Genomic DNA, 23,370 nt, shown 5'->3' with positions numbered 1-23,370 from the left:
TGAAGAGCACTGAGAAACATTTCTGTACTGAACGAAACCAAAAACACAATCCAAGCGAGTTAACATAATAAGTTTCGGCTTTTTATAGAATTTTTGGGAGAGTGGTAAGAAGCGACCTCTTTTAGCAATTTGTAAATCTTTTTCGTAAGTGAGTTGCGAGATATGATTAAGTAGTATGATCTTTTAACATATGTATACTTGGAGGCATTAAGCTGGTGGTTTCACACCAGACGATGAAATTTATCTAATCACCTAGAGTTGTTAATCAAATGCTTAATAGATTATGACAGTAGCATTAGTCTAATCCTCTTTCGTTAAAATAATATTTGTTTTTGTTATACAGATTTTTGAGGACTGCTATTCTTTTCTGTGGAATATTACTCTTAGGAGGTTTAGCTTGAGTAAAGATATTAGCAACATCCCAACGAGCATACTACTGGCAAATATGGGAGGTGGGTTGCATCTTAATTTTACTGTTCACTATGATGTATAATTTAGGCAGGACCGCGCATAGTATTTTTCTTGTGAGTGCGATTAATGTTTGGCGCCTTTCCAAAAGAGGTTTTTTTTTTTTTTTTTTTTTTTGTTGAATAAAGTGTGAATAAAACGAACAGGAAATGAAAAACAAATGAAAACCGCTTTACAGTATAATGTTACCTACGGATTAGTCCTGCTTATACAATTTTTTTCAAGTTATATAAATTTCAAAATAATATAAAATAGTAATATAAAGTTAAGAGATTTATTCAAATATTCTTTACGTTAATTTTGCATTAATAAATAAATCAATTTTGAAGATTCAACGAAAATAGATAAGAGAATTTTACAAGAATGTTTCGCATTGGACTCGAGAGTTTGCCGATTATTTTGTGTCGCTGACGCCACCCTAACAGCCGGCTAATATAACAGGCTCGAATGTCGAGAAGAATGAGTTATCAGTAGTAAGCCGACTTTTAGGGCCGGCCCACATGCATCCGATCCGATTAAAATTAGGATACGGCCCTTACACGGAACTCAACAATTAATCGTAAGTTGATTTATGATACATCAAAAAATAAAGAACTATTTTAGATATATTTTCGTAAATTTTAATAAAAAATTACAGTGATATAATCGGGTCCAGGATACAATTTCAGAATTTATTTGTTCGTTTCCGGGAAGATCTGAAAGGGCACGAACGGAAGACGACGTAAATTCATCATATTTTTTGACATCTTTTAGGCGCTTTTTCTTCTGCGGCACCTGTGTATATTGCACACTTCGCACACGCCACCAGCCGAGCCTGAATTTAGGCATGTCTGATTAGTACGACCTCTGGGATAAATATTCTATCATGCGATTAAGTTGCATAATTTCATAAACGAAATAAACAATGCTAACAGTAGAGATGACTTCAAAAATCAAGAACACACACACACACACACACACACACACACACACACACACACATGGAGGAGAGAGTTTCGTTATTGTTCGGTTTACGCGTGTGTGGGTTCAAATCCCTTTATGACATGGTTCTTTGTTAGCATCATTAATTGGTAGGTGATTACCATTTAATGCGATATATTTAGTTTTTAGTGTAGATTTTTCAGATTATTTCACTCTTACCCACGTGATATTAATGTTTTACAGGTTGACAAACCTAGTGAGTTCAATTGTTATAATATATATTTGTGTTGGCCATAAATAATTATTCATCATTATACTAATTTCTGTTCATTAATAGATGCTAAGTTTGTCGTTCTTCGTCGAAACATTGAAAAACACCAACAAAACTGCTATGAATGATCCCCCCTTCCCCGGCAGCATGGTACAGTGAATATTGTTTCAACCAATAGGCTCTAGGTTGCAATCGGTGGTGGATGTTTGCTAATGTGTCGGGGTTAGGACCTTATCCGGGTCAGACAAGGCCGAAAGTGGATTTCGACGATACCATTAATTACTTAAGGAAAAATAGCTTTACTTTTATTTCCAGACCTATATTTCATTTCCACTAGACGGCGGTAGGATTGCCACTTTTTGGATTCCTATCGAGGATGTGGTAATTTTGCTGCTGGATGAGGGACTCTTGAATCCTTCTACAGTGATGCATCTAATATTCTGCTACTTGTTTAACCTTTTCTCATTCTGAGAAAACTTACGGCTACTGCCGAGCATAGTTATCGGACTTAATTTTTTTTTACCAATCACGAATGCTTCAAACGGGTTCAAATTCTACAAATTATTATAAATCATCACGTGACATCTCCAAGGAGTCCATGGACTGATCGCGGGAGGGCGCTCTACACCCTCCGCTACACACATCTAATCGTCTCTCTTACTGCTTAATTCTCATACTTTTGGCTTAATCGCGAAGTGCGTAAAATTTCCATTCGCTTTTTTTTCGCACCTTACACTTGCCATAATTCAGCTTACGTCAGAAGCATTATTGATCTAATCAGCTATGATTCGCTAGTGATCCTTATTGCTTACGAAGTGTTTGTAAAGCTAAGTAAGCCGCCATTTAGCACGTAAGAGAGTCTTAGTTAGTACAACAACAACGATTTTGTAAATGCAATGATATTACATTTTATAATGCTCAGCCAAGTGCTTAAAGAAATACTCTAATACACTCATGGCAGTTGCAAATCAAATTTACTGTTTATAACTTTGAAATCAAAATTCAACGATACTGATGTATGAATCGTTGTCAAAAGCAGAATAATTATCCCAAAAAATCTATTTTACTAGAAACACCATCAACAGTCAAGCGCTAGTAATATTAGAAAATGGCGAAAGTTGGTTGATAAAAGTAAATAACTGTCATTTGGAAAAATAATAAATAAAATAAACCCTGATGAACGCAAAATGTACCACTCAAATGCCATTGAAATAACATGGACACGAACTTAGTTGGTTGTGTTGGATTTATGGCCGAAGCAACTCAGGCTATGAGACTTAGGATATAACGTATAAGACAGTTGATATATTTCATCCACCACAGCCAGCCGGATGGTTCGAGTCATGGATCGTGTGGTGTTATGAACAATCAAAAATCTCCTCAGTCCACAAAGTGATCTGTGTTCAGGGCTAGCCGTGCCTATACCAGAGATGCAAATCCTGCGCATCGATCTTCTCAAATATATCCATCTGGTTGCTTGTCTAGGTGTCCTAAGCTCCTGGATGAAGAGACTAAGTTACAGGATGATGTAGGGATTAATCACTTTGGCGAATGATTTGCAAAACGTTTTCGTGAACCTGTCAACCAGAGAAAACGTTACACCGACTTACTACATTATCAGCACTTTTGATTGTTGCTGACATCACATCTGAAGAGTATTTCATTGCTTTTTTTTTTCTCCTTTGTCCCCGCTACTCCTTCTCTTTACCGCTCCATCGAATTTGTTAATTTGGTGTTGTTCTTCTGCAAGAGGTTTTTATTTATTTATTATTATTTTTTTTATCTGGGGAGCTGTCTTCGCCAATATATATTAAATATTTTCTCTAGGGAGGAACGAGAAAGCAACGAACTAGGGAAATCTAGCATGCTAGTTTAGCACACATGGCTAACTTTCATCAACACTGAAATATTCTTGTTTGCTCCACCATAATCATTAAGCAAATATCACAAAGTAAGGAGAGCTTGTTCTGTGTGTACGTGCATGCACGCGCTCGAGTGCACCGCACGCAGTGGAAAGTATAGATATCTTAGAAATGAAAGTATTGAGTTTATCACAACAGAATATACACATAAATGCTACAAAAGCCGAGATCGATGAGGTGTCTCCCTGATGCCGTAAACAATATAAATTTCTTGAGTTCGAAGTATTATTTTTTGTTCAATATCATAATTTATAGATCACTTGACTGTTTAGTAGGAGCTGACCAGTATGCAGAATAACGATAGCAACCAGACCTTGAATCAATATAGTGCGCTGTCATGCTGTCCACTTGAACTTCCGATCTTTTAACGTCTTGATGTAGCGTCTCTAATAAGTTATTCGAGTGAATGTAGGAAATGAAGGAACTGCTATCAAATATCACTACAACAGATGAAAGCGCCATAACCACAGAACTTCCTGTGACAACAGAGGAGCATTCGAGTCGCGATGATGCGAACGACGTGGTGTTTATTCTTACCAGTTCATTTCTTATCTTTACGATGCAATCAGGTAAGATTCTGCATTTTACATTTCTCCAGAACTCTAAATGCCTCACCGTGTTTTACTGGCTATTTCCTTCTTCGCTTCTTTGTCCTATAAAATATTTTTAGGGGATAACTGGAAACGCCATTATTTCAATGACTGTTTCAACACACACACACACACACACACACACACACACACACACACACACACACACACACACACACACACACACACACACACACACACACACACAGTCAAATTAAAACGAGCAAAATTTTAATCACTGGCGAGCGAAATTTACGTTTAAACCATACAGTTTACTTACGTAAAAGATGTTTGGACATTATTAAGACAAATTCAAATTGTGATTTTATTATTATTATTTTTTAAAGCAGGAAGCCATCTCTATGGTACTATCGAGTTGTGTGCTGCTAAATAATTAACACATTAAATAGTTAATTAATAACATAGCATAAAGAACCAAAAACATTAGTTTTTCTTATATTTTGTGTAAAAGTACTTTCAGAAGTCTTTGCGACAAGCACGCAGCAAGCCTTGTCCGAAAACTGGTAAGAATTATATCATTACCAGTAAGTTAACGTGAGCTCAATTAAAGTAGTTGCATTATAACAGAAAAAGTTGCGCATGCTCTATATGTTGGGTTTAGTGTTTATTATGTTGGTATTTTTGACTTGATGCTAGCAATTTTATGAATAATCTTATAGCAGTGTTTCCCAAAGTGTAGTACGCGTACCACTGGTGGCATGCTAGATGATTTTAGGCACATATTTTTCTTTTAATAGTTATGTATTTATTCTAATATGTATTAGTAAAAATATAAGAAGCGTACCAAACCCGTGATTTCACACATGTTATTGTTGCCGTATACAGATGACACGGATCACTAAATATGAATTATTGTACAGTACTCGGAAATTTCTAAATGATTTTAGGCACATATTTTTCTTTTAATAGTTATGTATTTATTCTAATATGTATTAGTAAAAATATAAGAAGCGTACCAAACCCGTGATTTCACACATGTTATTGTTGCCGTATACAGATGACACGGATCACTAAATATGAATTATTGTACAGTACTCGGAAATTTCGAATTACATAACCCATTCAGAAGTAAAAAAAGATTCAGTAGGTCGCTTCAGATGGCAACTTGAAAGAAAAGTCGCGGAACAAAAGTCACATCATTCTGATTAGGAATTAATACTCCATATCCGATGCTATCGGAGAAAGCAAATAAATATCTCTTTCCGTCTGAGTATATATGTGATTGGAATGAACAGTGCTAATTAAAAACAATGCAACGGCCTTGCTACTCCCTATGGGGTAATAAAAGGCGTTCGAATTTATTTTATTTATTTATGAATACGATTTAGTTTTCACTATATTTATTTATGGTCACTTTAATGAAAAAAAGTTCCTCTAGATGGCGACTGGTATTTCCCTATAACGACACAAGATGGCGGCGGTTGCCTATCCCACTGTCTCTCATCCTCCTGGAGAGTCTTGGCTCATTGGTAGCTTGAGCTCGCTACCTGTGAAGGTTAGGATGGAGATTGTCTACTTCAGGGGTTCTCAAACTTTTTAAATTTTGTACCACATAAATAAGAATCAAAAAAATATATGTACCACCATATATTTATGTACCACCATTTGCTTTGCTTTATATTTTCGATTAGTGTTTGTTTTACTTGAGCTGCATTTCGTTAATTCGTCGCGAAACAGTGTCATCTGACAAAGAAACTTTGTTTATTATAATTTTTTTACATACAAAAATACTGTTTCAAAATAAATGTTAAATATGAAAACCCTTATGACACGCTAATGAGACTTCGCATCAGAAAATTCACATAAAACTGCAATAAAATTTATTTGTTCGTTTTATTCGATTCGCCAAGCTAAATTCTTGGAACAGTCTACTCGTTAAAATATATTAAAATACATTTTTCTGAACATTTATTTAAATATTTTGTGTAAAAATTGTACCACCAAAAATAACGTAATGCACCATTAGTGGTACATGTACACAGTTTGAGAAACGATGGTCTACTTAATCGTCTTCAGAAAGTTAGTTAGGTATAAAGGATCTTTCTTTGGGGAATATAAGTCGTTTAAAGATTTTTTTTTTTTTTTTCATTTTTATAGCACATACATATACCACTAAAATCGTGAGGGTGGTGCATGAATCGCCGGAGTTTGGGAAACTGTTTTATGCCAATAATAATAGATCCATTTTATCTTTTTTATAACTTTTCTATATTACCTCAATTTTCATACGTATTCAGATCAGTACTCTTAACGGAGTAATTTTTGCGCCCTCACAAAGCAGAGAACACATATGAATTTGAAGATATTCATCGATTTTACGATCATTTGCAAGCAGTTGAGAATCATTATGTTAATTCCAGTCACACCCTTCCCGAGAGGGCTAAAACTAAAATTCGGATTTTAAAGTTAGAAGAAACTAAACCTGACGATGTCTGTATGCATAGGAGGACGAGGGTGGCAACGCTTATGTAGAAGGGCAAAGCATTTTAGTTTGATCTCTGCAAGGTTTGCTGTGTAACTTTGCATCACCATGCATTTTGAATCTCACTGTGCTCTGGTTACCGTCTGCTAGAATTTGGATGTCCAGAAAGATTGCATTATGTTCTGCACTGGAGTAGAGGTTATTATCCTTAGTTAAGGATTCTTTTTTTAATTACTTTTTATATTTTCATTTATTTTTTACATAGTCCGGAATCTCTGGAAATGCATTGAACTTTTCAAGCCATAGGAGCAAGTGGTGGTATTTATCTCGCACCTAAAGACAATCACAAACATCCATGCAACGGTGGAATTCGAACCCACAGACTATTGGTTGGAGAATGGATACGCTAACCGCTCGGCCGTCCATTGTGGCAGTTTCGAATGGCTTATTCGGAATTTTTCATCTGCACTGCATTCTGGAAGTGGACATATCCGAAATGCGGTATTTTGGAAGTATAATTCTCATAAGAACTCCGATTTTTTTACGATTATCCCCCTCCCCTTTCAAAATGTTTGATAGTATACAGGCAGGCCCACAAAGGCTCAAGATTACAGTTGTCACAATACGCCTTTGTACTGCTGTGATGTTATAAACTTGAATCTGCTTATTGCTTTGGAGAGCTTGACTTGTCCTCATACATGTCGTTGACGGACACACGCGAGCTAGCTACCAATATGCTATTAACTATCATCAAAACTTCAACGACAAAATTATTCGGAATGATAACTTCATTTTAATTTATTAATGTTTGGGTAGAGAAGTATATGCGATCCTTCCTAAGGATAGGGTTATTGTTTTGAATTACAAAGAAGCAGTTTTGCCTGTTTTTCGGAATTAAAAAAAAAATACACGAATTACAGTACACTACATCAATAACGTAACTTAACATGTTATCTGAATCACTTGAAAGTAGAATACATCTCTGTATTTTTAACAAAATGAAACAATATTATCAGTAATCTATTTCGCTTTCAAATAATTGCTATCTACTTTACCTGGTTTCTTGTTTATTCATTTACCCCCCCTCTTTAGGATATGCTTTGTTGGAATCAGGAATTGTGTCTCGGAAGAATGAAGTCAATATTCTGATTAAAAATGCTACTAATGTACTAGTGGGAGGCTTGGCATATTGGATGTTTGGATTTGCTCTCAGTTTTGGTAAAAGCGTGTCAAATATGTGGATAGCACTGGGATCATTCTTTACGGAAGCATCTCAGGAAGAGATGGGAGTTGTGTATTCTAAGTTTGTATTCCAGGTAAGATCTGCTTTCATCGTAAAACAAATAATTTATAAATAATTTTTTATTTCCCAGCTATATTTTCGCATTTTGGTACAAATTCTTGATGCAGAATATATTCATTCACAAATATCAATCATATGAAAATGCGTTATCGAAAATTTTATTTTCCTGTTTTGTTGTTATTTGAAGACTAATAAGCCTAAATGTTATGAAACATATATATATATATATATAATTAATATATATATATATAAAATTAAAAAGTATATAATATATATAAAGTATAAAAAGGTATACAACATGTATATAAATTATGCATGCAAGGTATACAAACTATATTACAAAGAAGTACACAATACAGTTATATGATTTACGTACATACATACATGATATATTTATCGACTTTACACAGAAATACAGTCAGAGAGACAGAGAGAGAGGGAGTAATATATACCCTGATGGCCCAATGAACTAACTTCAAGGCCGAAATATATTTCACGAGTCTTGTCAAAAGTTGCACTCTGTTAATAATAATACACACACACACACACACACACACACACACACACACACACACACACACACACACACACCCTTCCAGAAGTTTATAGGCCGTGATCATATCCCCCCCCCCCCCGGACCTTGTCTTACTTACCAGAATCGGCAGTCCACTTACTCTCTATATGCCTTTATAATCTACATTCCAAAATCTCTCTATCATTGTAACTTTCCTCTTTACTTTCCTCTCTACACAGCTTCCTTTTCCCTTGGAATCCAGGAGACCAACTCTGCGAGCAGTACCCCATGTGCGGCCGTATGAAGGCCTTGCAAAGAGGCAAAATAACCACTTATCCTTACACTTCAATTTTCAGCTTTACAAATATCTTCTGAGTTGTCTTTGCAATCTTTGCTGTGGGGATGATCTTTAATATCTCATCCACCATAACTCCAAGATCTCTAGCCTCATCACTTTCACCAATCATATTCTTACTAATATAGTATGCCGCTGGAAGTGATACCTAGACCGAACATAGCATTCACCTGAGGTTGTCACAATTTCACGCTTTTGAATGTGTACTTTCCGAATTGGAACATCGATATACTTTGCTGCTTTCCAGGTCAGCACGCATGATCATTGTTACTAACTGGTGGCAAAATACTCGCATCCTTAACTGAGACGCCTTCTGACGTTACGATCAAATCTAACACTCTGACTTCGAGTTCATTTTTTTTTTTACTACCCAATAAATATTTGAATACTTTAAGTCATCCAAAATGATTACTCGTTTAGTATACCCATCAGGGTAATTTGGGGATGCATTTTATCCTCCTCAACGGTTCTGCAACAACACTCAACCGTATGTTTCATCCTATTGACTTCCACTCAAATTCACTGCTGCATGAGCATTGTCACTATTATTGCTTTCATGATTTTCTGCCTAACCGGAATGAGATCGTCTGATAGCATTAGCAATACCCTATCCTTTTCCATCCTTTTTATCCTTTCTGAAAATACTATACCCTTCACATTCAATTCCAGCTACTCCATCTGTGAGAGCTAATGCCAACAGTCTTAAGCCGCAACGTAATAACGAAGACAACAAACTCAATCTCAATCCATTTGTTTCTGATGCTCTTGGCATTTGTGTACAGACAAAACAAGTTATCTCCTGGCTTTCTGTATATTTACATCTGTACTTTCTTTGCATATTTTAGCTGTACTTAGACACATGCATTCTCTATTTCTTTCCATGAGGAACTAATTTTCCCGACTCTCTGTATTAGGTCTCACTCCAATAAATCATTTCTTCAGGCTCAGATGTCAAATCCATTCAAGTACAGGAGATTCCTCTTTTCTTCCATCAAAATCGCTTCACACATCCAAACAACACTTACACCCATTTCTTCTATACAGCGTGCTCATCGCATAATTTTACTATCCAAGTCCTCCTCAGTATCATCATAAATTAGCAATATACTAATAATTTTCACTCTTTTGCTCTTCTTTCTGCCTCTTCCAGCAAACCTTTCGTATTCACTCTCTCATACTTTATTATACCTACTAAAATCATTTGTTCCTACGAGCCATCTCTTTTATTTATCTCTTCTGTTTTCTGATTGCATTTATCGCATTTTTTATCTTTACTCCCGGGAAGCTTGATGTAGCAATTGTTAAGTGCAAATATAATGAGTGGGTCACCTTATCCAGCCGGCGTGGTTGTCCGAGTGGCTAGTGTATCCCCTCTTCAGCCAAGAAGCTGTGGCTTCGAATCTCGCCAGGGGCAGGGATGTTTGTGATTGTCTTACTTATTCTTCTTGGAAAGGGCATCTGCGACCCTACCACTTCTTCTAGCAAAAGGTTCTCCCGTAACATACGGCGTCAAAATGACGTCACACGTGAACAACTAACTAACCGTGCCATAACATCCTTTTTCTTACGTTCTACTTTACTTGACTAATTATTATTATTATTTTCATTAAATTATTATTATTATTACTCATTGACATCTTACTAACTTCCGTACTTCCCTATCTCTTATTTTTCTGCTTACTTTTCTTAACGTGTTTGAGATTTTGTGGACATTTCTCTACTTTTTCTGTATCTTTATTGATATTATTAATATCGATGTCGCAATTTTGTTCGGCGGGGCATAGGTTCTCGTCAGCGGCAATAACAATGCCGCTGACGGGAACTTGACTGCGCTCTGCTGTTCTTCTGACGACTTTTTGGCGCCGTTTTTTACACTCTTCCTTAAATTAGGAACTACGAACACATTCCATAACACAAGCAACAACAAAAAAACTCTCTTACGACCCTTATCAACGTAACTGTTAATTTTCCGATGTCCCCCCCCCACTTCTTTTCTATTTTTGTATAATGGCTGGAATCTTTAGCTGGTTATTGTATTGTCTCTTAGTGAGAATTATGACCTAAGCAACATAGCATAAGATGCCAGTGTGTTCGTATATCTGCTAATTGCATGCTTTCTCTGGACGGTGTGGTGGATGGTAAACTTTCTACCACCGCATGAGACCATCCGTCGAAAAGCTTTATAAAGGTAAGTAACGTCAGAGACGAGAATGCAATCCCGATCTTTACACCGTAAATATTATGTAGTTTTCGCGACTGTGCGCTGATTAGCAGAATGCCCTAAGTTTAAAAAAAAAAAATGCTATCTTAACGTAATTGCGTATTAAAGTAATGTTAATGAGGAAAATAAAATTAAAGTAAAAATAAAGTTCTTTGGAAGGAATGCAGTTGTTGTTTAATGAGCGAGTGAGAGAGAGAGGGGCAGAGAGACTTTCGAATTTCATTTTTTTTTTTTTCAGCTGGCATACGCAACCACCTCAACAACCCTGATATCTGGATCAATGGCGGAGAGATGCAAGTTCACAGCTTACTGTGCTTTCACTTTTCTCAGCATCGTTGTTTATTGTATTCCTGCTGGCTGGATGTGGAGAGACAACGGGTTTTTAGCAGTTATGGGAGCCGTGGACATTGGGGGATCTGGAACAGTTCATTTAGTAGGAGGCTGCAGTGGCTTAGTTGCAGCGGCAATGTTAGGACCCCGAATAGGAAGGTACGATAAAGGCACACAACCGTTGCCTCTTGGAAATCCCACGAACGCTCTTCTAGGCCTCTTCATGCTGTGGTGAGTACAAGTTGTGGCAGAATCACTCTCTCTCTCTCTCTCTCTCTCTCTCTCTCTCTCACACACACACACACACACACACACACACACACACACACACACACACACACACACACACACACACACACACACACACACACACACACACACACACACACACACACACACAGATTACTATAATAAATAAATACAAATGCGATTAGAACACCTCCTCTCCCACCAACAGGCTGCTGTGGGTTTGAATCCCGCCGTTGGCATAGTCGTCTGTGATTGTCGTTAGGCGAGAAACGAATTACATCGACAGGTGTGAAACGACTCCCCCACTTACTGAGGTCTGAAGTGGATCGAAAAAAAGAGTCCATGTTTGGTCTCCAGAGGAAAGTCTCCGGTTGTGTAAAAAAGTAAATTAAAATATATTAAAAAAATAAAAAAATTAGCTTGCGTATGGTACGAATTCAGCTTCTTGTGGGTAGGAATCACATAAAAAAATATCTAGTTACTTTCATTCTTAACCCCATACTCATTTTATCCATTTAAGAAGATGTCCATAACCAGATCATAAGTTGTGCATCGTCAGAGAAGATCGAAATCAAATTTTAAGTCTAACTTACTGTTCATAGGCATCTGTCCAAATTAAATTATTAGAACTTTTTAAAAAATCTTTTGTAAACACTGTACTTTATGGGTATTCCTCGATTTATTTTTCATAGAAAGAAAGTTAGAATACATCAAAGCAAATTATTTTTTTTTCCCTCCTCAACAGGTGGGGCTGGTTAGGTTTCAGCGCAGGCAGCACGTGTGGCATTGTGGATGAAAAGTGGAAATACTCATCGAGGTAGGTAAACTATTAAACTATACTTATACATATATGAATACCAAAAATAAAAAAAAAATGTTACTGAACAGTAAAACTGTTAGAAAGATTCGTTATAATAATCACTAATTAATATTCTTTTTTTAAAATTAAAACTGGATTGACGGAAATATATAAGTATGTTATAATTTAGATTATTAGAATGTTAGATTGTTAAGTTGTTATTAGGGAGCCATATAATCACAAAGATATCTAGTTAAGAATTCGATGAGTAAACTTCAGTTCCTTTGAGAGACTCTTTCCCAAAGTTCTTCAGAAGAATGTCAATGATATCAATACTTCTTCAAGTACCAGTCTAATTACTTTTCCAAATAATGTTGTAATTTCAGTCACCTACGCATATCATAACCTCCACTTTCTGAAATGTTTATCCTTCTCATCACAGTTTATTTTGTTAGTTTGCAATAATGCATTTGTGATATTGTGATAGGTTAAATATTTCGCGATTTTTTGTGCAACATGGCCCCTACACGCCCAATCAAAAAACCTAGTGAAGAATCATAGAAAACGAGGCAAGCAATTGATCTTGAAACGAAGTTGCAAGTTATAAAGCAACATGAAACGGGTAAGCCCATCAATGTGATCACGCATGACTTTGGATGGTCTCATTCCACAGTGAAGACCATTTTGAAAAATAAGGATAAAATCGTAGAGGCTGTGAAATGATCTGCTTCCATTAAATTGACGATAGTAACGAAGCAATAAGAAGATTCTATCGGTCATATGGAAAAGCTAATTGCATCTTGGATAGACCTGAACCAAAAGCGCAGATCCCTTAGCACTAGGACCATAACCGCTAAGGCACTAAGTTAAGTCTCTTCAACATGTTGGATGAAGAAGCAGGGCCCGATTAGGACTACGAATTCAACGCTTCTTCAGGTTGCTTCATGAGATTCAAGAAGCGTTTTGCGCTGCATAATGTGAAAATGTATGGTGAATCTGTAAGTGCCGATGAGAAGGCTGCCAAGGAATTTGTGGAGAAATTGGATAAAATTATTTGTCACAGCAAATATTTAATATGAATGAGACCTCCTTGTTTTGTAAAAAAAATGTTCGAGTCATCCACAAAAAGCTAAAATCTATGTCCGGTTTCAAAGCTCTTAAAGTCCGTATTACGATTCTGTTAGGGGGTAATGTGGCTGGATGAAACCATTTGTGATATGCCACAGTGAGAATTCATGAGCCTTCAAAAACATTAGGAAGCATACTCTTCCAGTTCATTATCGGAGCAATAAGAAGTCGTGGATGACTCGAAAGTTGTTTGAGGATGCCTTAATCAAATGTTATGCGAGTGAATTGTAAACTATTGTATGAAAGATAATGTATATCATGGAATTTAAAATTTTATTATTTCTAGATAATGCTCCAGTTCATCCACCTTACATTGGTGATCTTCATCCCGAGATCAAGGTCATGTTTCTCCCTCCAAACACTACTTCATTGATCCAACGGTTTGGATCCCTAATCCATCAGTTGGATCAATGAATCAATGCACATCTACGGACATCTTTTTCACAAGCAATTTCTGCCACTGAAGGAAATGATCAGACTCTCATGGAATTCTGGAAAGCATTCAATAATTATCAAGCTATTAAAAATATTGCTGTGGATTGGGACCGAGTGGCTTCTCAATGTATGATGAGTGGCATATGGAAAAAGACTTTAAAAAGATTTGTGCACGATTTTGGATGTTTTGAAAAATAATGAAGACTTTTTAAATTGAGTGAAGAAATATTGGGCCTAGCAAACAATCTGAATCTCGAAGTGAATTCAGATGATGATATAGTTGAACTCAGAAAGCGCCCCTGAAGAATTGACCAAAGAAGAATTAGTCGAGCTGGAGGAACGCGTTGCAGGGAATAACGAGAAACGGAAAAGGGAAAAGAGAAACAAGAAGCGGTTGTTAAACAATTCACAGTGAAGGGTCTTGCAGAAATGTTTTCTGCAGTTAGCGATGTTCTCAAAATGGCTGAAGACATGGACCCCAACGTTGAAAGCTACTTATTAGCAGAAAGGAAAGTACATGATACATTTGTTTGCTATAAACAAATTTATGAAGGAAAGAAGTAGAATAATAATCAAAGCACATTGAACATTTTCATCAAAAAAAAAAAAGGACAGAAGAAGAGCTGCAGCCTGGTCCTTCACATTGGGAAGGTCATGAAGATGTGATTATGGAGGAAGATTTCGGTGGTTATTCTCTTCTTTTTTAGTGGCAGTAACGCATAGTACAGTACAATTTTATAAGGTTTAAAAATTAAAATGACAGTAAACTTATTACGGTTAAGTCCCTAACTCCTATAACTCTGTTGATTTAATGTACCGACTTACGTCCCTGATGGAACGGAACCCCGACGTAAGTCGAGGGATGACTGTATTTCGATTTTTTTAAAAGTAATTTTCTGATTCATTGTTTGACACTAGAGACGGGATAAATATTTTCATGCTTGATACATTGTATATTTAAATTAACTCAGTCTTGTAACTAAGGATTATTCCCCTCACCCCACCTTCATCATTCAAATTTTCAATTTAGAAATAAATCTCTATTCGTGTGACTCTCTTTAACAACAAGGAAAGAAATATTCCTGGAAAAATCATAAAAGGTTAAGTTTCGAAATAGTATTCTTGTATAACGAAGTAGACGATTATCACAGAACAATATCATCAATCATTATTTGTTTTTTCCCAGAGTTTATTTTTAATTTGTAAACAATGTCATATCATGTCGGATCGTTTTTACTAACATTTTCATTCAAACGATTAATTAATTAATTATTTTATTTATTTCAGAGCATCTGTAACTACAGTTCTTGCTTCCTCTGGTGGGGGCATGATAGGAATGGCGTTCAGGTAAGTATTAATAGAATTACTATGTCGTAATTAGTAAAATAATAGCCAAGTTTATTATCTGAACTTCTTTTTAATCAAAGATGTTTCAACAACACACTTATGCTGACACAGGCATTGTTGTTTACACATTGCCTTTCTCATTTTCAGTTTCATTACCAAAAAGGGACTTCACGATGTTCCGATTTTAATGGATGCAGTTATGGGATCTTTAGTGGCCATCTCAGGTGAGCAGTGCAGGTTAAGCCTTATCGATAAATTTGAAACTCGGTGAAAAAAAAAAAAAAACATCAAATCAATAGGGCTAATCTGGCAGGTTGATTGATAATATTTTTTTTTTATCGTGCCACCGTGTCAGTAGAAAAAATGCACCCTGCGTATCTTTTCTATTGTATATATACCTACAGCGAATTTTACGACATTTAAATAAACGAAATTTGATACCGCTCAGTAACTAATTTATTTCGTATTAGCATGCATGCTATTCATAATTTAGAATTTGTGTATATGTAATAAAAAATTACAGTTGCAGTAGGACAGAAACAATGTTTAGTATTGCAAAATTTTCAGGTCATGTTGATCGAGTGGATCGCGTACACCCTGTGGATTTAAATCTCACCGTTGGCATGGGTGTTTGTGAATGTTTTTGAGTGAGAGATGAATTTCATCTTAAAAGGTTCCATGTTTGGTCTCTAGAGTAGGATTTCCGAATAAAAAATAATTGATAAAAATTGATAATTTTTTTTATTAATTTATAAAAAATTTGATAAAGAATTGATAAAAAATAAATTAAAATTATTAAAAGAAACTTACTTGACCCAGAGTCCAATGTGAGCGATTCCCACCTTTGCCTAATCTGCTTTTTTTTTAACCGATATTCCAGATCATTTAAAATAATTTTGCTGTTTGAGCCTCGATAGCACCTTACTCGTGCAGCAGATCTTGGGATAGAGAAATTATCCACCAAACTATATTGAGTACTCAAAGGATTTTTTTTTTCAATAGGAAAGTTTTATCAATATCATTCCTAATATAAAGAATACTTTCTGTGCTAACCAATATTTTATCTCAAAATTTCAGGAGGATGTGCAATAGTGCGTCCATGGGAAGCTCTAGCAATTGGAGCTATCGCAGGCCTACTTGTACTACTTAGCATTCCTGTCATTGACTGGCTGCATGTCGATGATCCGACTAACACTTTCGCCGTCCATGGAATAGGAGGATTATGGGGCATGCTTGCCATCGGTCTCTTCCCAGAGAGAGACTACATCCGAAATTACACCCGAGGCCTTTCTGGACTGTTCAAAGGTGGAGGTTGGAAATTAGTAGGAGCACAGGCGCTTGCAAGTGGTGTGCTTATATGTTGGAGTATTGTGGTATCAACCATACTATTAGTTGTAAGTATTCTGTTTAATTTTAGTTATTTTTACAAACATGGTGACCTTTTTATTGTAATATCCAAAAGGCTAATATGAAAAAGATTGATGAAATGAGAAACAAGGATATTTCAAAGGATTTTTCTTTTACTATTTTCATAGTGATATGCTTAATCTTTTCTATGAATGATGTCCTTAGATGATGGCTTTCAGTTTTCTGATCCAAACGTTTGTGCTTAACATATTACAGAAGCAAGTATCATTGGCATGGAAATAAATGTTGCCTCCTCAGTATTAAAAAAAAAAGGTTTCTTTGCTCAATGCGTCAAACTTTACCTCTGAAAAACTATTAACTCCATGAAAATTACAAATTCATCTAACTGTTGAATATTGAACAATAATAAGGAATGTAACCAGAAGAAAGAGAACTTTAGTTTCTTTCGTTTGCATTTTTCTATAAGTATTTACACGGTCAGTGTTCGTCAGAACTGGCACATCGTAATTTTACATCCTCCCCCAGTCCCATTCAAAATCTGTTAAAACAGGTATATCAGCAGCTGTTTAACATTCCTACAAAATTTCAACTCCAAAAATCCACAGAAGAAAATTTGATAGATATTGTTTTGATAGCTTGGGTCTCCCGCGATGAGTTTTCTGAGTCCATGGAGATACTCATATAATGAAAAAAAAAATAATTAATTTAAGTTACTCTCCAGAAATAAGCAACTTTTTATATACCAAGCTTGTGATTTTTATTACAGTTAGAATTAACTTGGTCAATCAAGTTAATTGACCAACGATCAGGGCAACGATTACGCACATATTTCTTGAAAATACAAACGAATGATAATATTATATTATAATGATGTACTCTTTTACTTGCTCTTGCACAGAATTTTTATTATTTATGAATATATTTATACTTAACCCTGCGGAGGTCGCGGTCGAAAAAATTGCAACGTAGGTCGCGTGCATCTGTGAGATACCCATTACTAGTATGTGCTAAAATGCGATTAAAAAACACTGCAAATATAATACATGATGGTTTATTTATTTTCAGTTACAATCTGGAAATTATTGAACAAAGAAAAAAACAAATAAAAAACAACTAAACCAATACTAAACTGACATCGGAGTTCGCAGTATCTCTCGGATACAATTTACTATCAAATATCATTTTCACTTTCGCAGTCGACTCTTATCATTCTCATCATCGGACTTAAGTAATATTCGCTGAATCTCTTCAACAACTGATGGATTATCCAATCGATATATTTTTCCAGCCATTTTCAACGGTAAATAAATAAATAAAAAAAAAACTAAACCAATACTATACTGACACCGGAGGCGCGGTATCTCTCAAATACAATTTACTATGAAATATCACAAATCCTTACATAACGTGTTAAACCAAAACTGACCGCATAAACAGTGTGGAATATCACTCGTAATATATGCCTGCACCGTGACCTCCAAACTATACACTGGATACGTGTAAGAATATTTATATTAAACAATTTGTTTGTATCTGTCAGATCACCGCGACTTCCGCAGGGTTAATGTATTCCTTTTCTTAGTTACCATTATTTCCATATAAAAGGATACTTTATTCTATATGTAAATAAAATAATAATAATTTTTTATTTCTTAGTTTCTGAAGTTGACAATCGGCTTGCGCATGACACCAGAAGAAGAAATAATGGGACCAGATTATGTGGATCACTGCCTGCAGCATGACGGAAATTATGGCATACTGCGTGCATTGAAGGAAAGGGAACAAACCCGCCTCTTCAACGCTCGCATTCCCGAGAAAACTAAGAAAGCTAAAGAGAAAAGGAAGATACAGAATATAACTGTTACCGATCTGGACAAAACACACTAAACGATAAAATATCTTGGCATTAACGACGTGAAATAATTTCACATGCAAATATTTCAAGATACTTGCACCGCTTAATCATCTAGTCAACGTTTCCCAATCATCATATATAGATAATTTTATCATGATCACTTTGATATTCTTTTTTCTGCTGCTTTAGTATTACTTTTTCTGCATTAATTTTCACGCTTGTATATTCTACGTCACTAAAACTTTTTTTTTATCTTGCAAGGTGTATTTATTTTTAAACAACTGCTAACAAAATGTGTTTATACATACAATAGGCATATTCATGTCATTAAAGAGCAGCACTATTATTTTAAAAATAAAAATTGCTTCTTAATCACTCATTTACGGACAGAAGGAGGAACAGTAATTGCTAGCGAATTCCTTTGATATAAGATGGATGGATACATTAATCCATCTCTGAAGCAATTAAGAGATGAAAATCAAGAGATAAAGAAGTGTTTTTTATCCCTAAAATATCAAAAGTGAAGTATTATTTCAGTTTAGTTTTTTAAATATTTTATTGGATATTAAAAATAATACAGGAAAGCCTCATTTTATGTTTTCTCTATTTACGAATATTTCAAATTCATCAAAAAAAAAAAAAAAAAAAAAAAAAACCCAAAACATAAACAAGACAAAAACAAAAGCATAAACGCAGTATGTCTGTTCACGATTGTCTTTCGTTTCGTATTCAGCATCATTGTTTGTAGAGATTGCAAAATAGTTTGTTTACGTTTTAATCCACGTTGTAAGAACTGCTATATAAGTAAACGTTTTATTAATATCAATATTTAAACAATAAATTATAAATATAATCTAGACGTAGAGTCAATTTAACGTCTTCTTCAGGTAAAAAGTAAAAAAAAAAAATGAAAGTAGAAACACGCTTACCATTGAGGCAAAAATGGAAGTGATTCGACGTATTGAATCACGTCATTCTGATACTCGTAAAGCAGCGATCGCCAAAGTGGTCAATATCGACCCCTGGGGGTCGATATAACATTGTTAGGGGTCGATTCGGGCTCAGGGATCGATAGAAAAATATAAGACATCATTGTGCGGGTAATATTTAATTCGCTTAGCTTGAATTATCTCCATCCTGAATGGCAACGCAATTAAGAGTGAATCATGGGAACAGCGACATAAATAGGACCTGTAAGATGGAGCAAGGTCATGAAAATAGTTCGGAGGCCAATCAAGTAGGCCAAAATAACGTATTTACCAACAAGCGTCTTTTTTGTTTATCCTATTATAATTACTTAATAGTAAAATAGTGGGGGTCAATAAAAAGTCAAGAAACTCTTGAAGGGGTCGACGGTCAAAGAAGTTTGGCGACCCCTGTCGTAAAGCATTAAAGTCAACGACTTCTAAGTAGAGTTTCAACAATAATAACCAATGCAATAACTTTTATGGTATCATAGTAAAAACCCAGACATACGTTTCGATTAGCTACAATTGTAGTTTATAATCTTCTTAATTTTTAACACCAGACCTCCATGGAGTCTAAAGAATTATTTCGCCTTTTTAACAGACTACTGTGATAAATGAATTGCTATGCCAGTCAGGCTCATTTTCAGTAATATTTCATTACTTAATGTATTTCATGGTTTACTATTGATGAGTTGCAGTAAATGTTTCGCGTTATCTCTCAAAGCAGAGACACATAGAGGTCCTCTCGTGCAGTTGTTAACGCAGATAAATAAAAGGGCATCTGGTGCCCTTTTATTTATCTGCGATTTCTGTCCTAACGTTTTTTTATCTGAATCCCAATCACTTTAAAGGTTGTCGTATTATTACATGTATATGTTTACGAAGCTCCCCATCCTCTGCGTAAATTAATACCAATTTATTTATTAGAAGATAATCAGAGAATTACATAAATACCACAAAATAATGAAATCCATGTGTATGTGTGCGTTTCCTTCTTTGTTTAGTTACAAAGAAGGAAAGAAAATAAAAGACTGAGTTGTAAGCCATTAGAAGAGGGAAGATTTTAATTGAAATGAGATAGGAACGACTTCTATGAAAAAATAGAGAATAATGCAGGAAAACATGTCACGAACAGCTTTGTAGGTTTTCTGTTTTTTCGCCTGATTGATTTTCGGCATCTTTTTTTTTTTTTTTTTCCCTGCTTTTGGTTGCCTCTTGTTGACGTACTGGCCGCCGATTGGAAACGCTTTCGTAATATTGAAAGAGTAAAAATATATCCCGTCTACGTAAACAGATATATTTGACTCGATGTTTTCTTCGGATAATTCCGGAGATTTTCATTTTGCGTTTCTTAAGAAATGTGAAAGAGATAGTGGCCTCCAGCACAAAGCAATCACTAACACCAAGAATGAGTGATCTATTATCCTCTCCCCAGTCTCCCTCCGGGTCAATACCAAAGTGATGATTTTGTGATAAAAGTGAAAGTACTTTTTTTTATCATTTTGGGTATTTGTTGTGGAAAGTAATGCACTATCGACAAAATAAAAATCTACTTCTTACACTTAAGTATCGATTTGTAACTGGACACACACACACACACACACACACACACACACACTGCATCGAAGTAAAAATCTAGTCCAGCTTTTCTATGTTGTGATAAGTACATGTGATTCGAATTATATGTACTCGTATTAATGCAAAGTATTGTGACGGCTTCCACTTTATTCAATGTAAAATTAATCCCATGTACGAGAAGTTGCAAAATTGTATACATTACTGCCGTGTTTGGGCAGAATTATACTGGTGTAAATGAGTGTTTCGCGAACTGCGGTAAGCATACCACTGATGGCACCATAGATGATTTTAAGAGGTATATGGACAATTTTTTTTAATTTATGTATTTATTCCAATACCTATTAATAAAAAAATAACTAGCATATCAACCCATGATTTCACAGATATTATTATTGTCATGTACAGATGATATGGATCGCTAAGTATGAATTCTTTTATTCGGAAATTCAAACCAAAATGACACATTCAGGAGAATAAAAGATTCTATAGATCAGATGGCATCTTGAAAGAAGAACGAGTTAATTGAATAAATATCACTTACATTCTTGAGATCACAGCACTTATTCCATTGAAATTATGAAGATCATACGTAAAAAATGGGGCAGTTTATCATGTTATGTGCGATATCTTCGTTCCAATCATATTCAGCATGTTTTTTGATAATTCCAGGTCACACAGCTGTTATTATAAAGTCGTCAGTGTACGGTATACCGTATGTTAGCGTTTGTTATTGGCCTCTTGAACTGATTTAGTGTCCACGATTTTTCTATTTTTATTTTATTCATTTATCATGATTTTTATTTTTGCTGTACACAAATAAAACTGCAAGACCTCTTATGACTTTGGCTTCGCATGTATTTTTTAGCGTATTTTTTCCTGCTGTAAAAAATCAGCATATCAATATTTCTCATATGGAAGTTTTTTAAAAATGTTTATTAGGGAATATACAGCATTCTTATTCCGATGAATTTATGAGGATCATAGACAAAAACGTATGGCAGTTTGTCATTATGTGCAATAAATCCTGTTTCAATAATGATATATTTTCCTGTTTTTACTAAGATAATATTCAGCCCATGTGATTCGCCCATGTGATTCAACGACAAGTCCTAAAAAGGACGACAGAACTTTAAAGCTATGAAAGCATTTCACTGTGATGTATGCGGTTCGTCAAGATCAACGATGACCAAAAGTAATCTCCAAGGCCGAGGTGCAGCCAATCTTGGGATAGCGATATGAAAAGAAAATATTTATTTCTTTACAGTAAATGCAGAAAGCACAATTCAGCCAAACAATATTTTGCGTTTTCTGTGGCTACTGTCCAGTTAACTAAATATTAAATAATATTTGTGACAAAATTATCAGAAATACATTAACGTAATTGAAAGTGAACTGTCATACACGTACGCTTCAACAGCGGCTTCCTCGGTTAGCATTCATGTTTTATGTGTCTCATAATTAATGGTTTGTTCTATTTATAAATGAAATGAAACGAAAGTATATCACTTTCTGACTAAAGCTCTTTATTTATGTCAAATATTATTCATGATTTGTCCAGTCATCATGTCTTTAGAAAGAGAAAGTGCGATATAAGCGCACAATCAATATTTAATTTCGCTTTGGGAATTTAAGAACTTCCTACGCATAGTTCATGAGTATAACCTGGGAAATACATTTCGCCGAACGCGCCAGAATTGACGCTATTGCCATTAACCATGATCTTGCCCCTTAAGGACAAGATCACGTGAGAGTCACTTGTTTACAAAAACGAAGAACACGATAACTGACAGCTCAGAGCAATCTCCAACGTCACAACAGCTTCTAGTTTCACTTTGTTTACGCCCTTATATCGGCAGCGTACGATCGAGAACATCTTGTTGAGTGTGTTGGTAATCTTCAGAGCAATAAAGTAACAGGGTATGTGTTTGCGGGGAGGGGGGGGGATTGAAGCTATTTTTGCACCAGAGAAGTTTCTTTCGTGGTACAATGTAATTCAAAAAGGATTTTCACATCAAACTTAACCTTCCTTCACCTTTAATTATTATTAATAATAATATTATTATTAATATACAGGCATCTCCATGGAGTCAGAAGACTCATCGCGGGAGACCCAAACTATCCACACAATATTTATCATACCTCTTCTTGAACTCATTGACAGACGAAGCACTCAGAACTAAGTCAAGCAACGCATTCCATTCATTCACCACTCTCCAAGCGAAAAATCTACTCCTCACACTTTTAATTTCCAGGGATGACTTCTTGTTCTTCCACCAATAGCCGAAATATTTCCCTGCATCAATCC

The 23,370-nt window shown here is 35.4% G+C and overlaps 1 protein-coding gene across 4 annotated transcripts in view; it reads left to right on the top strand.

Moving 5' to 3' along the window:
- Positions 1-18,779, top strand: part of LOC150101304 (putative ammonium transporter 3) — a 42,395-nt gene extending 23,616 nt beyond the window's left edge. Inside the window, exons 2-9 of one of the 4 annotated variants that reach the window (XM_090400116.1) lie at positions 344-452; positions 7,708-7,931; positions 11,247-11,569; positions 12,333-12,404; positions 15,237-15,296; positions 15,444-15,520; positions 16,374-16,690; positions 18,321-18,779. In XM_090400116.1, the coding sequence (XP_090256242.1) occupies positions 446-452; positions 7,708-7,931; positions 11,247-11,569; positions 12,333-12,404; positions 15,237-15,296; positions 15,444-15,520; positions 16,374-16,690; positions 18,321-18,551 (1,311 nt within the window). In that variant the 5' untranslated portion in view covers positions 344-445 and the 3' untranslated portion in view covers positions 18,552-18,779. Of the gene's footprint in view, positions 1-270; positions 453-3,763; positions 4,152-7,707; positions 7,932-11,246; positions 11,570-12,332; positions 12,405-15,236; positions 15,297-15,443; positions 15,521-16,373; positions 16,691-18,320 lie in introns of those variants that run through there. The other 3 variants (XM_090400117.1, XM_090400115.1, XM_090400118.1) reach the window with 3 other exon arrangements.
- The last annotated feature ends 4,591 nt before the right edge of the window (positions 18,780-23,370 follow it).

Source organism: Typopeltis vanoorti, chromosome 11 (assembly GCF_054136105.1).
Source record: "Typopeltis vanoorti isolate ZY-2024b chromosome 11, IOZ_Tvanoo_1.0, whole genome shotgun sequence".
Lineage (NCBI taxonomy): Eukaryota > Metazoa > Arthropoda > Arachnida > Uropygi > Thelyphonidae > Typopeltis > Typopeltis vanoorti.
This window is presented reverse-complemented; position numbering and strand designations above follow the sequence as displayed.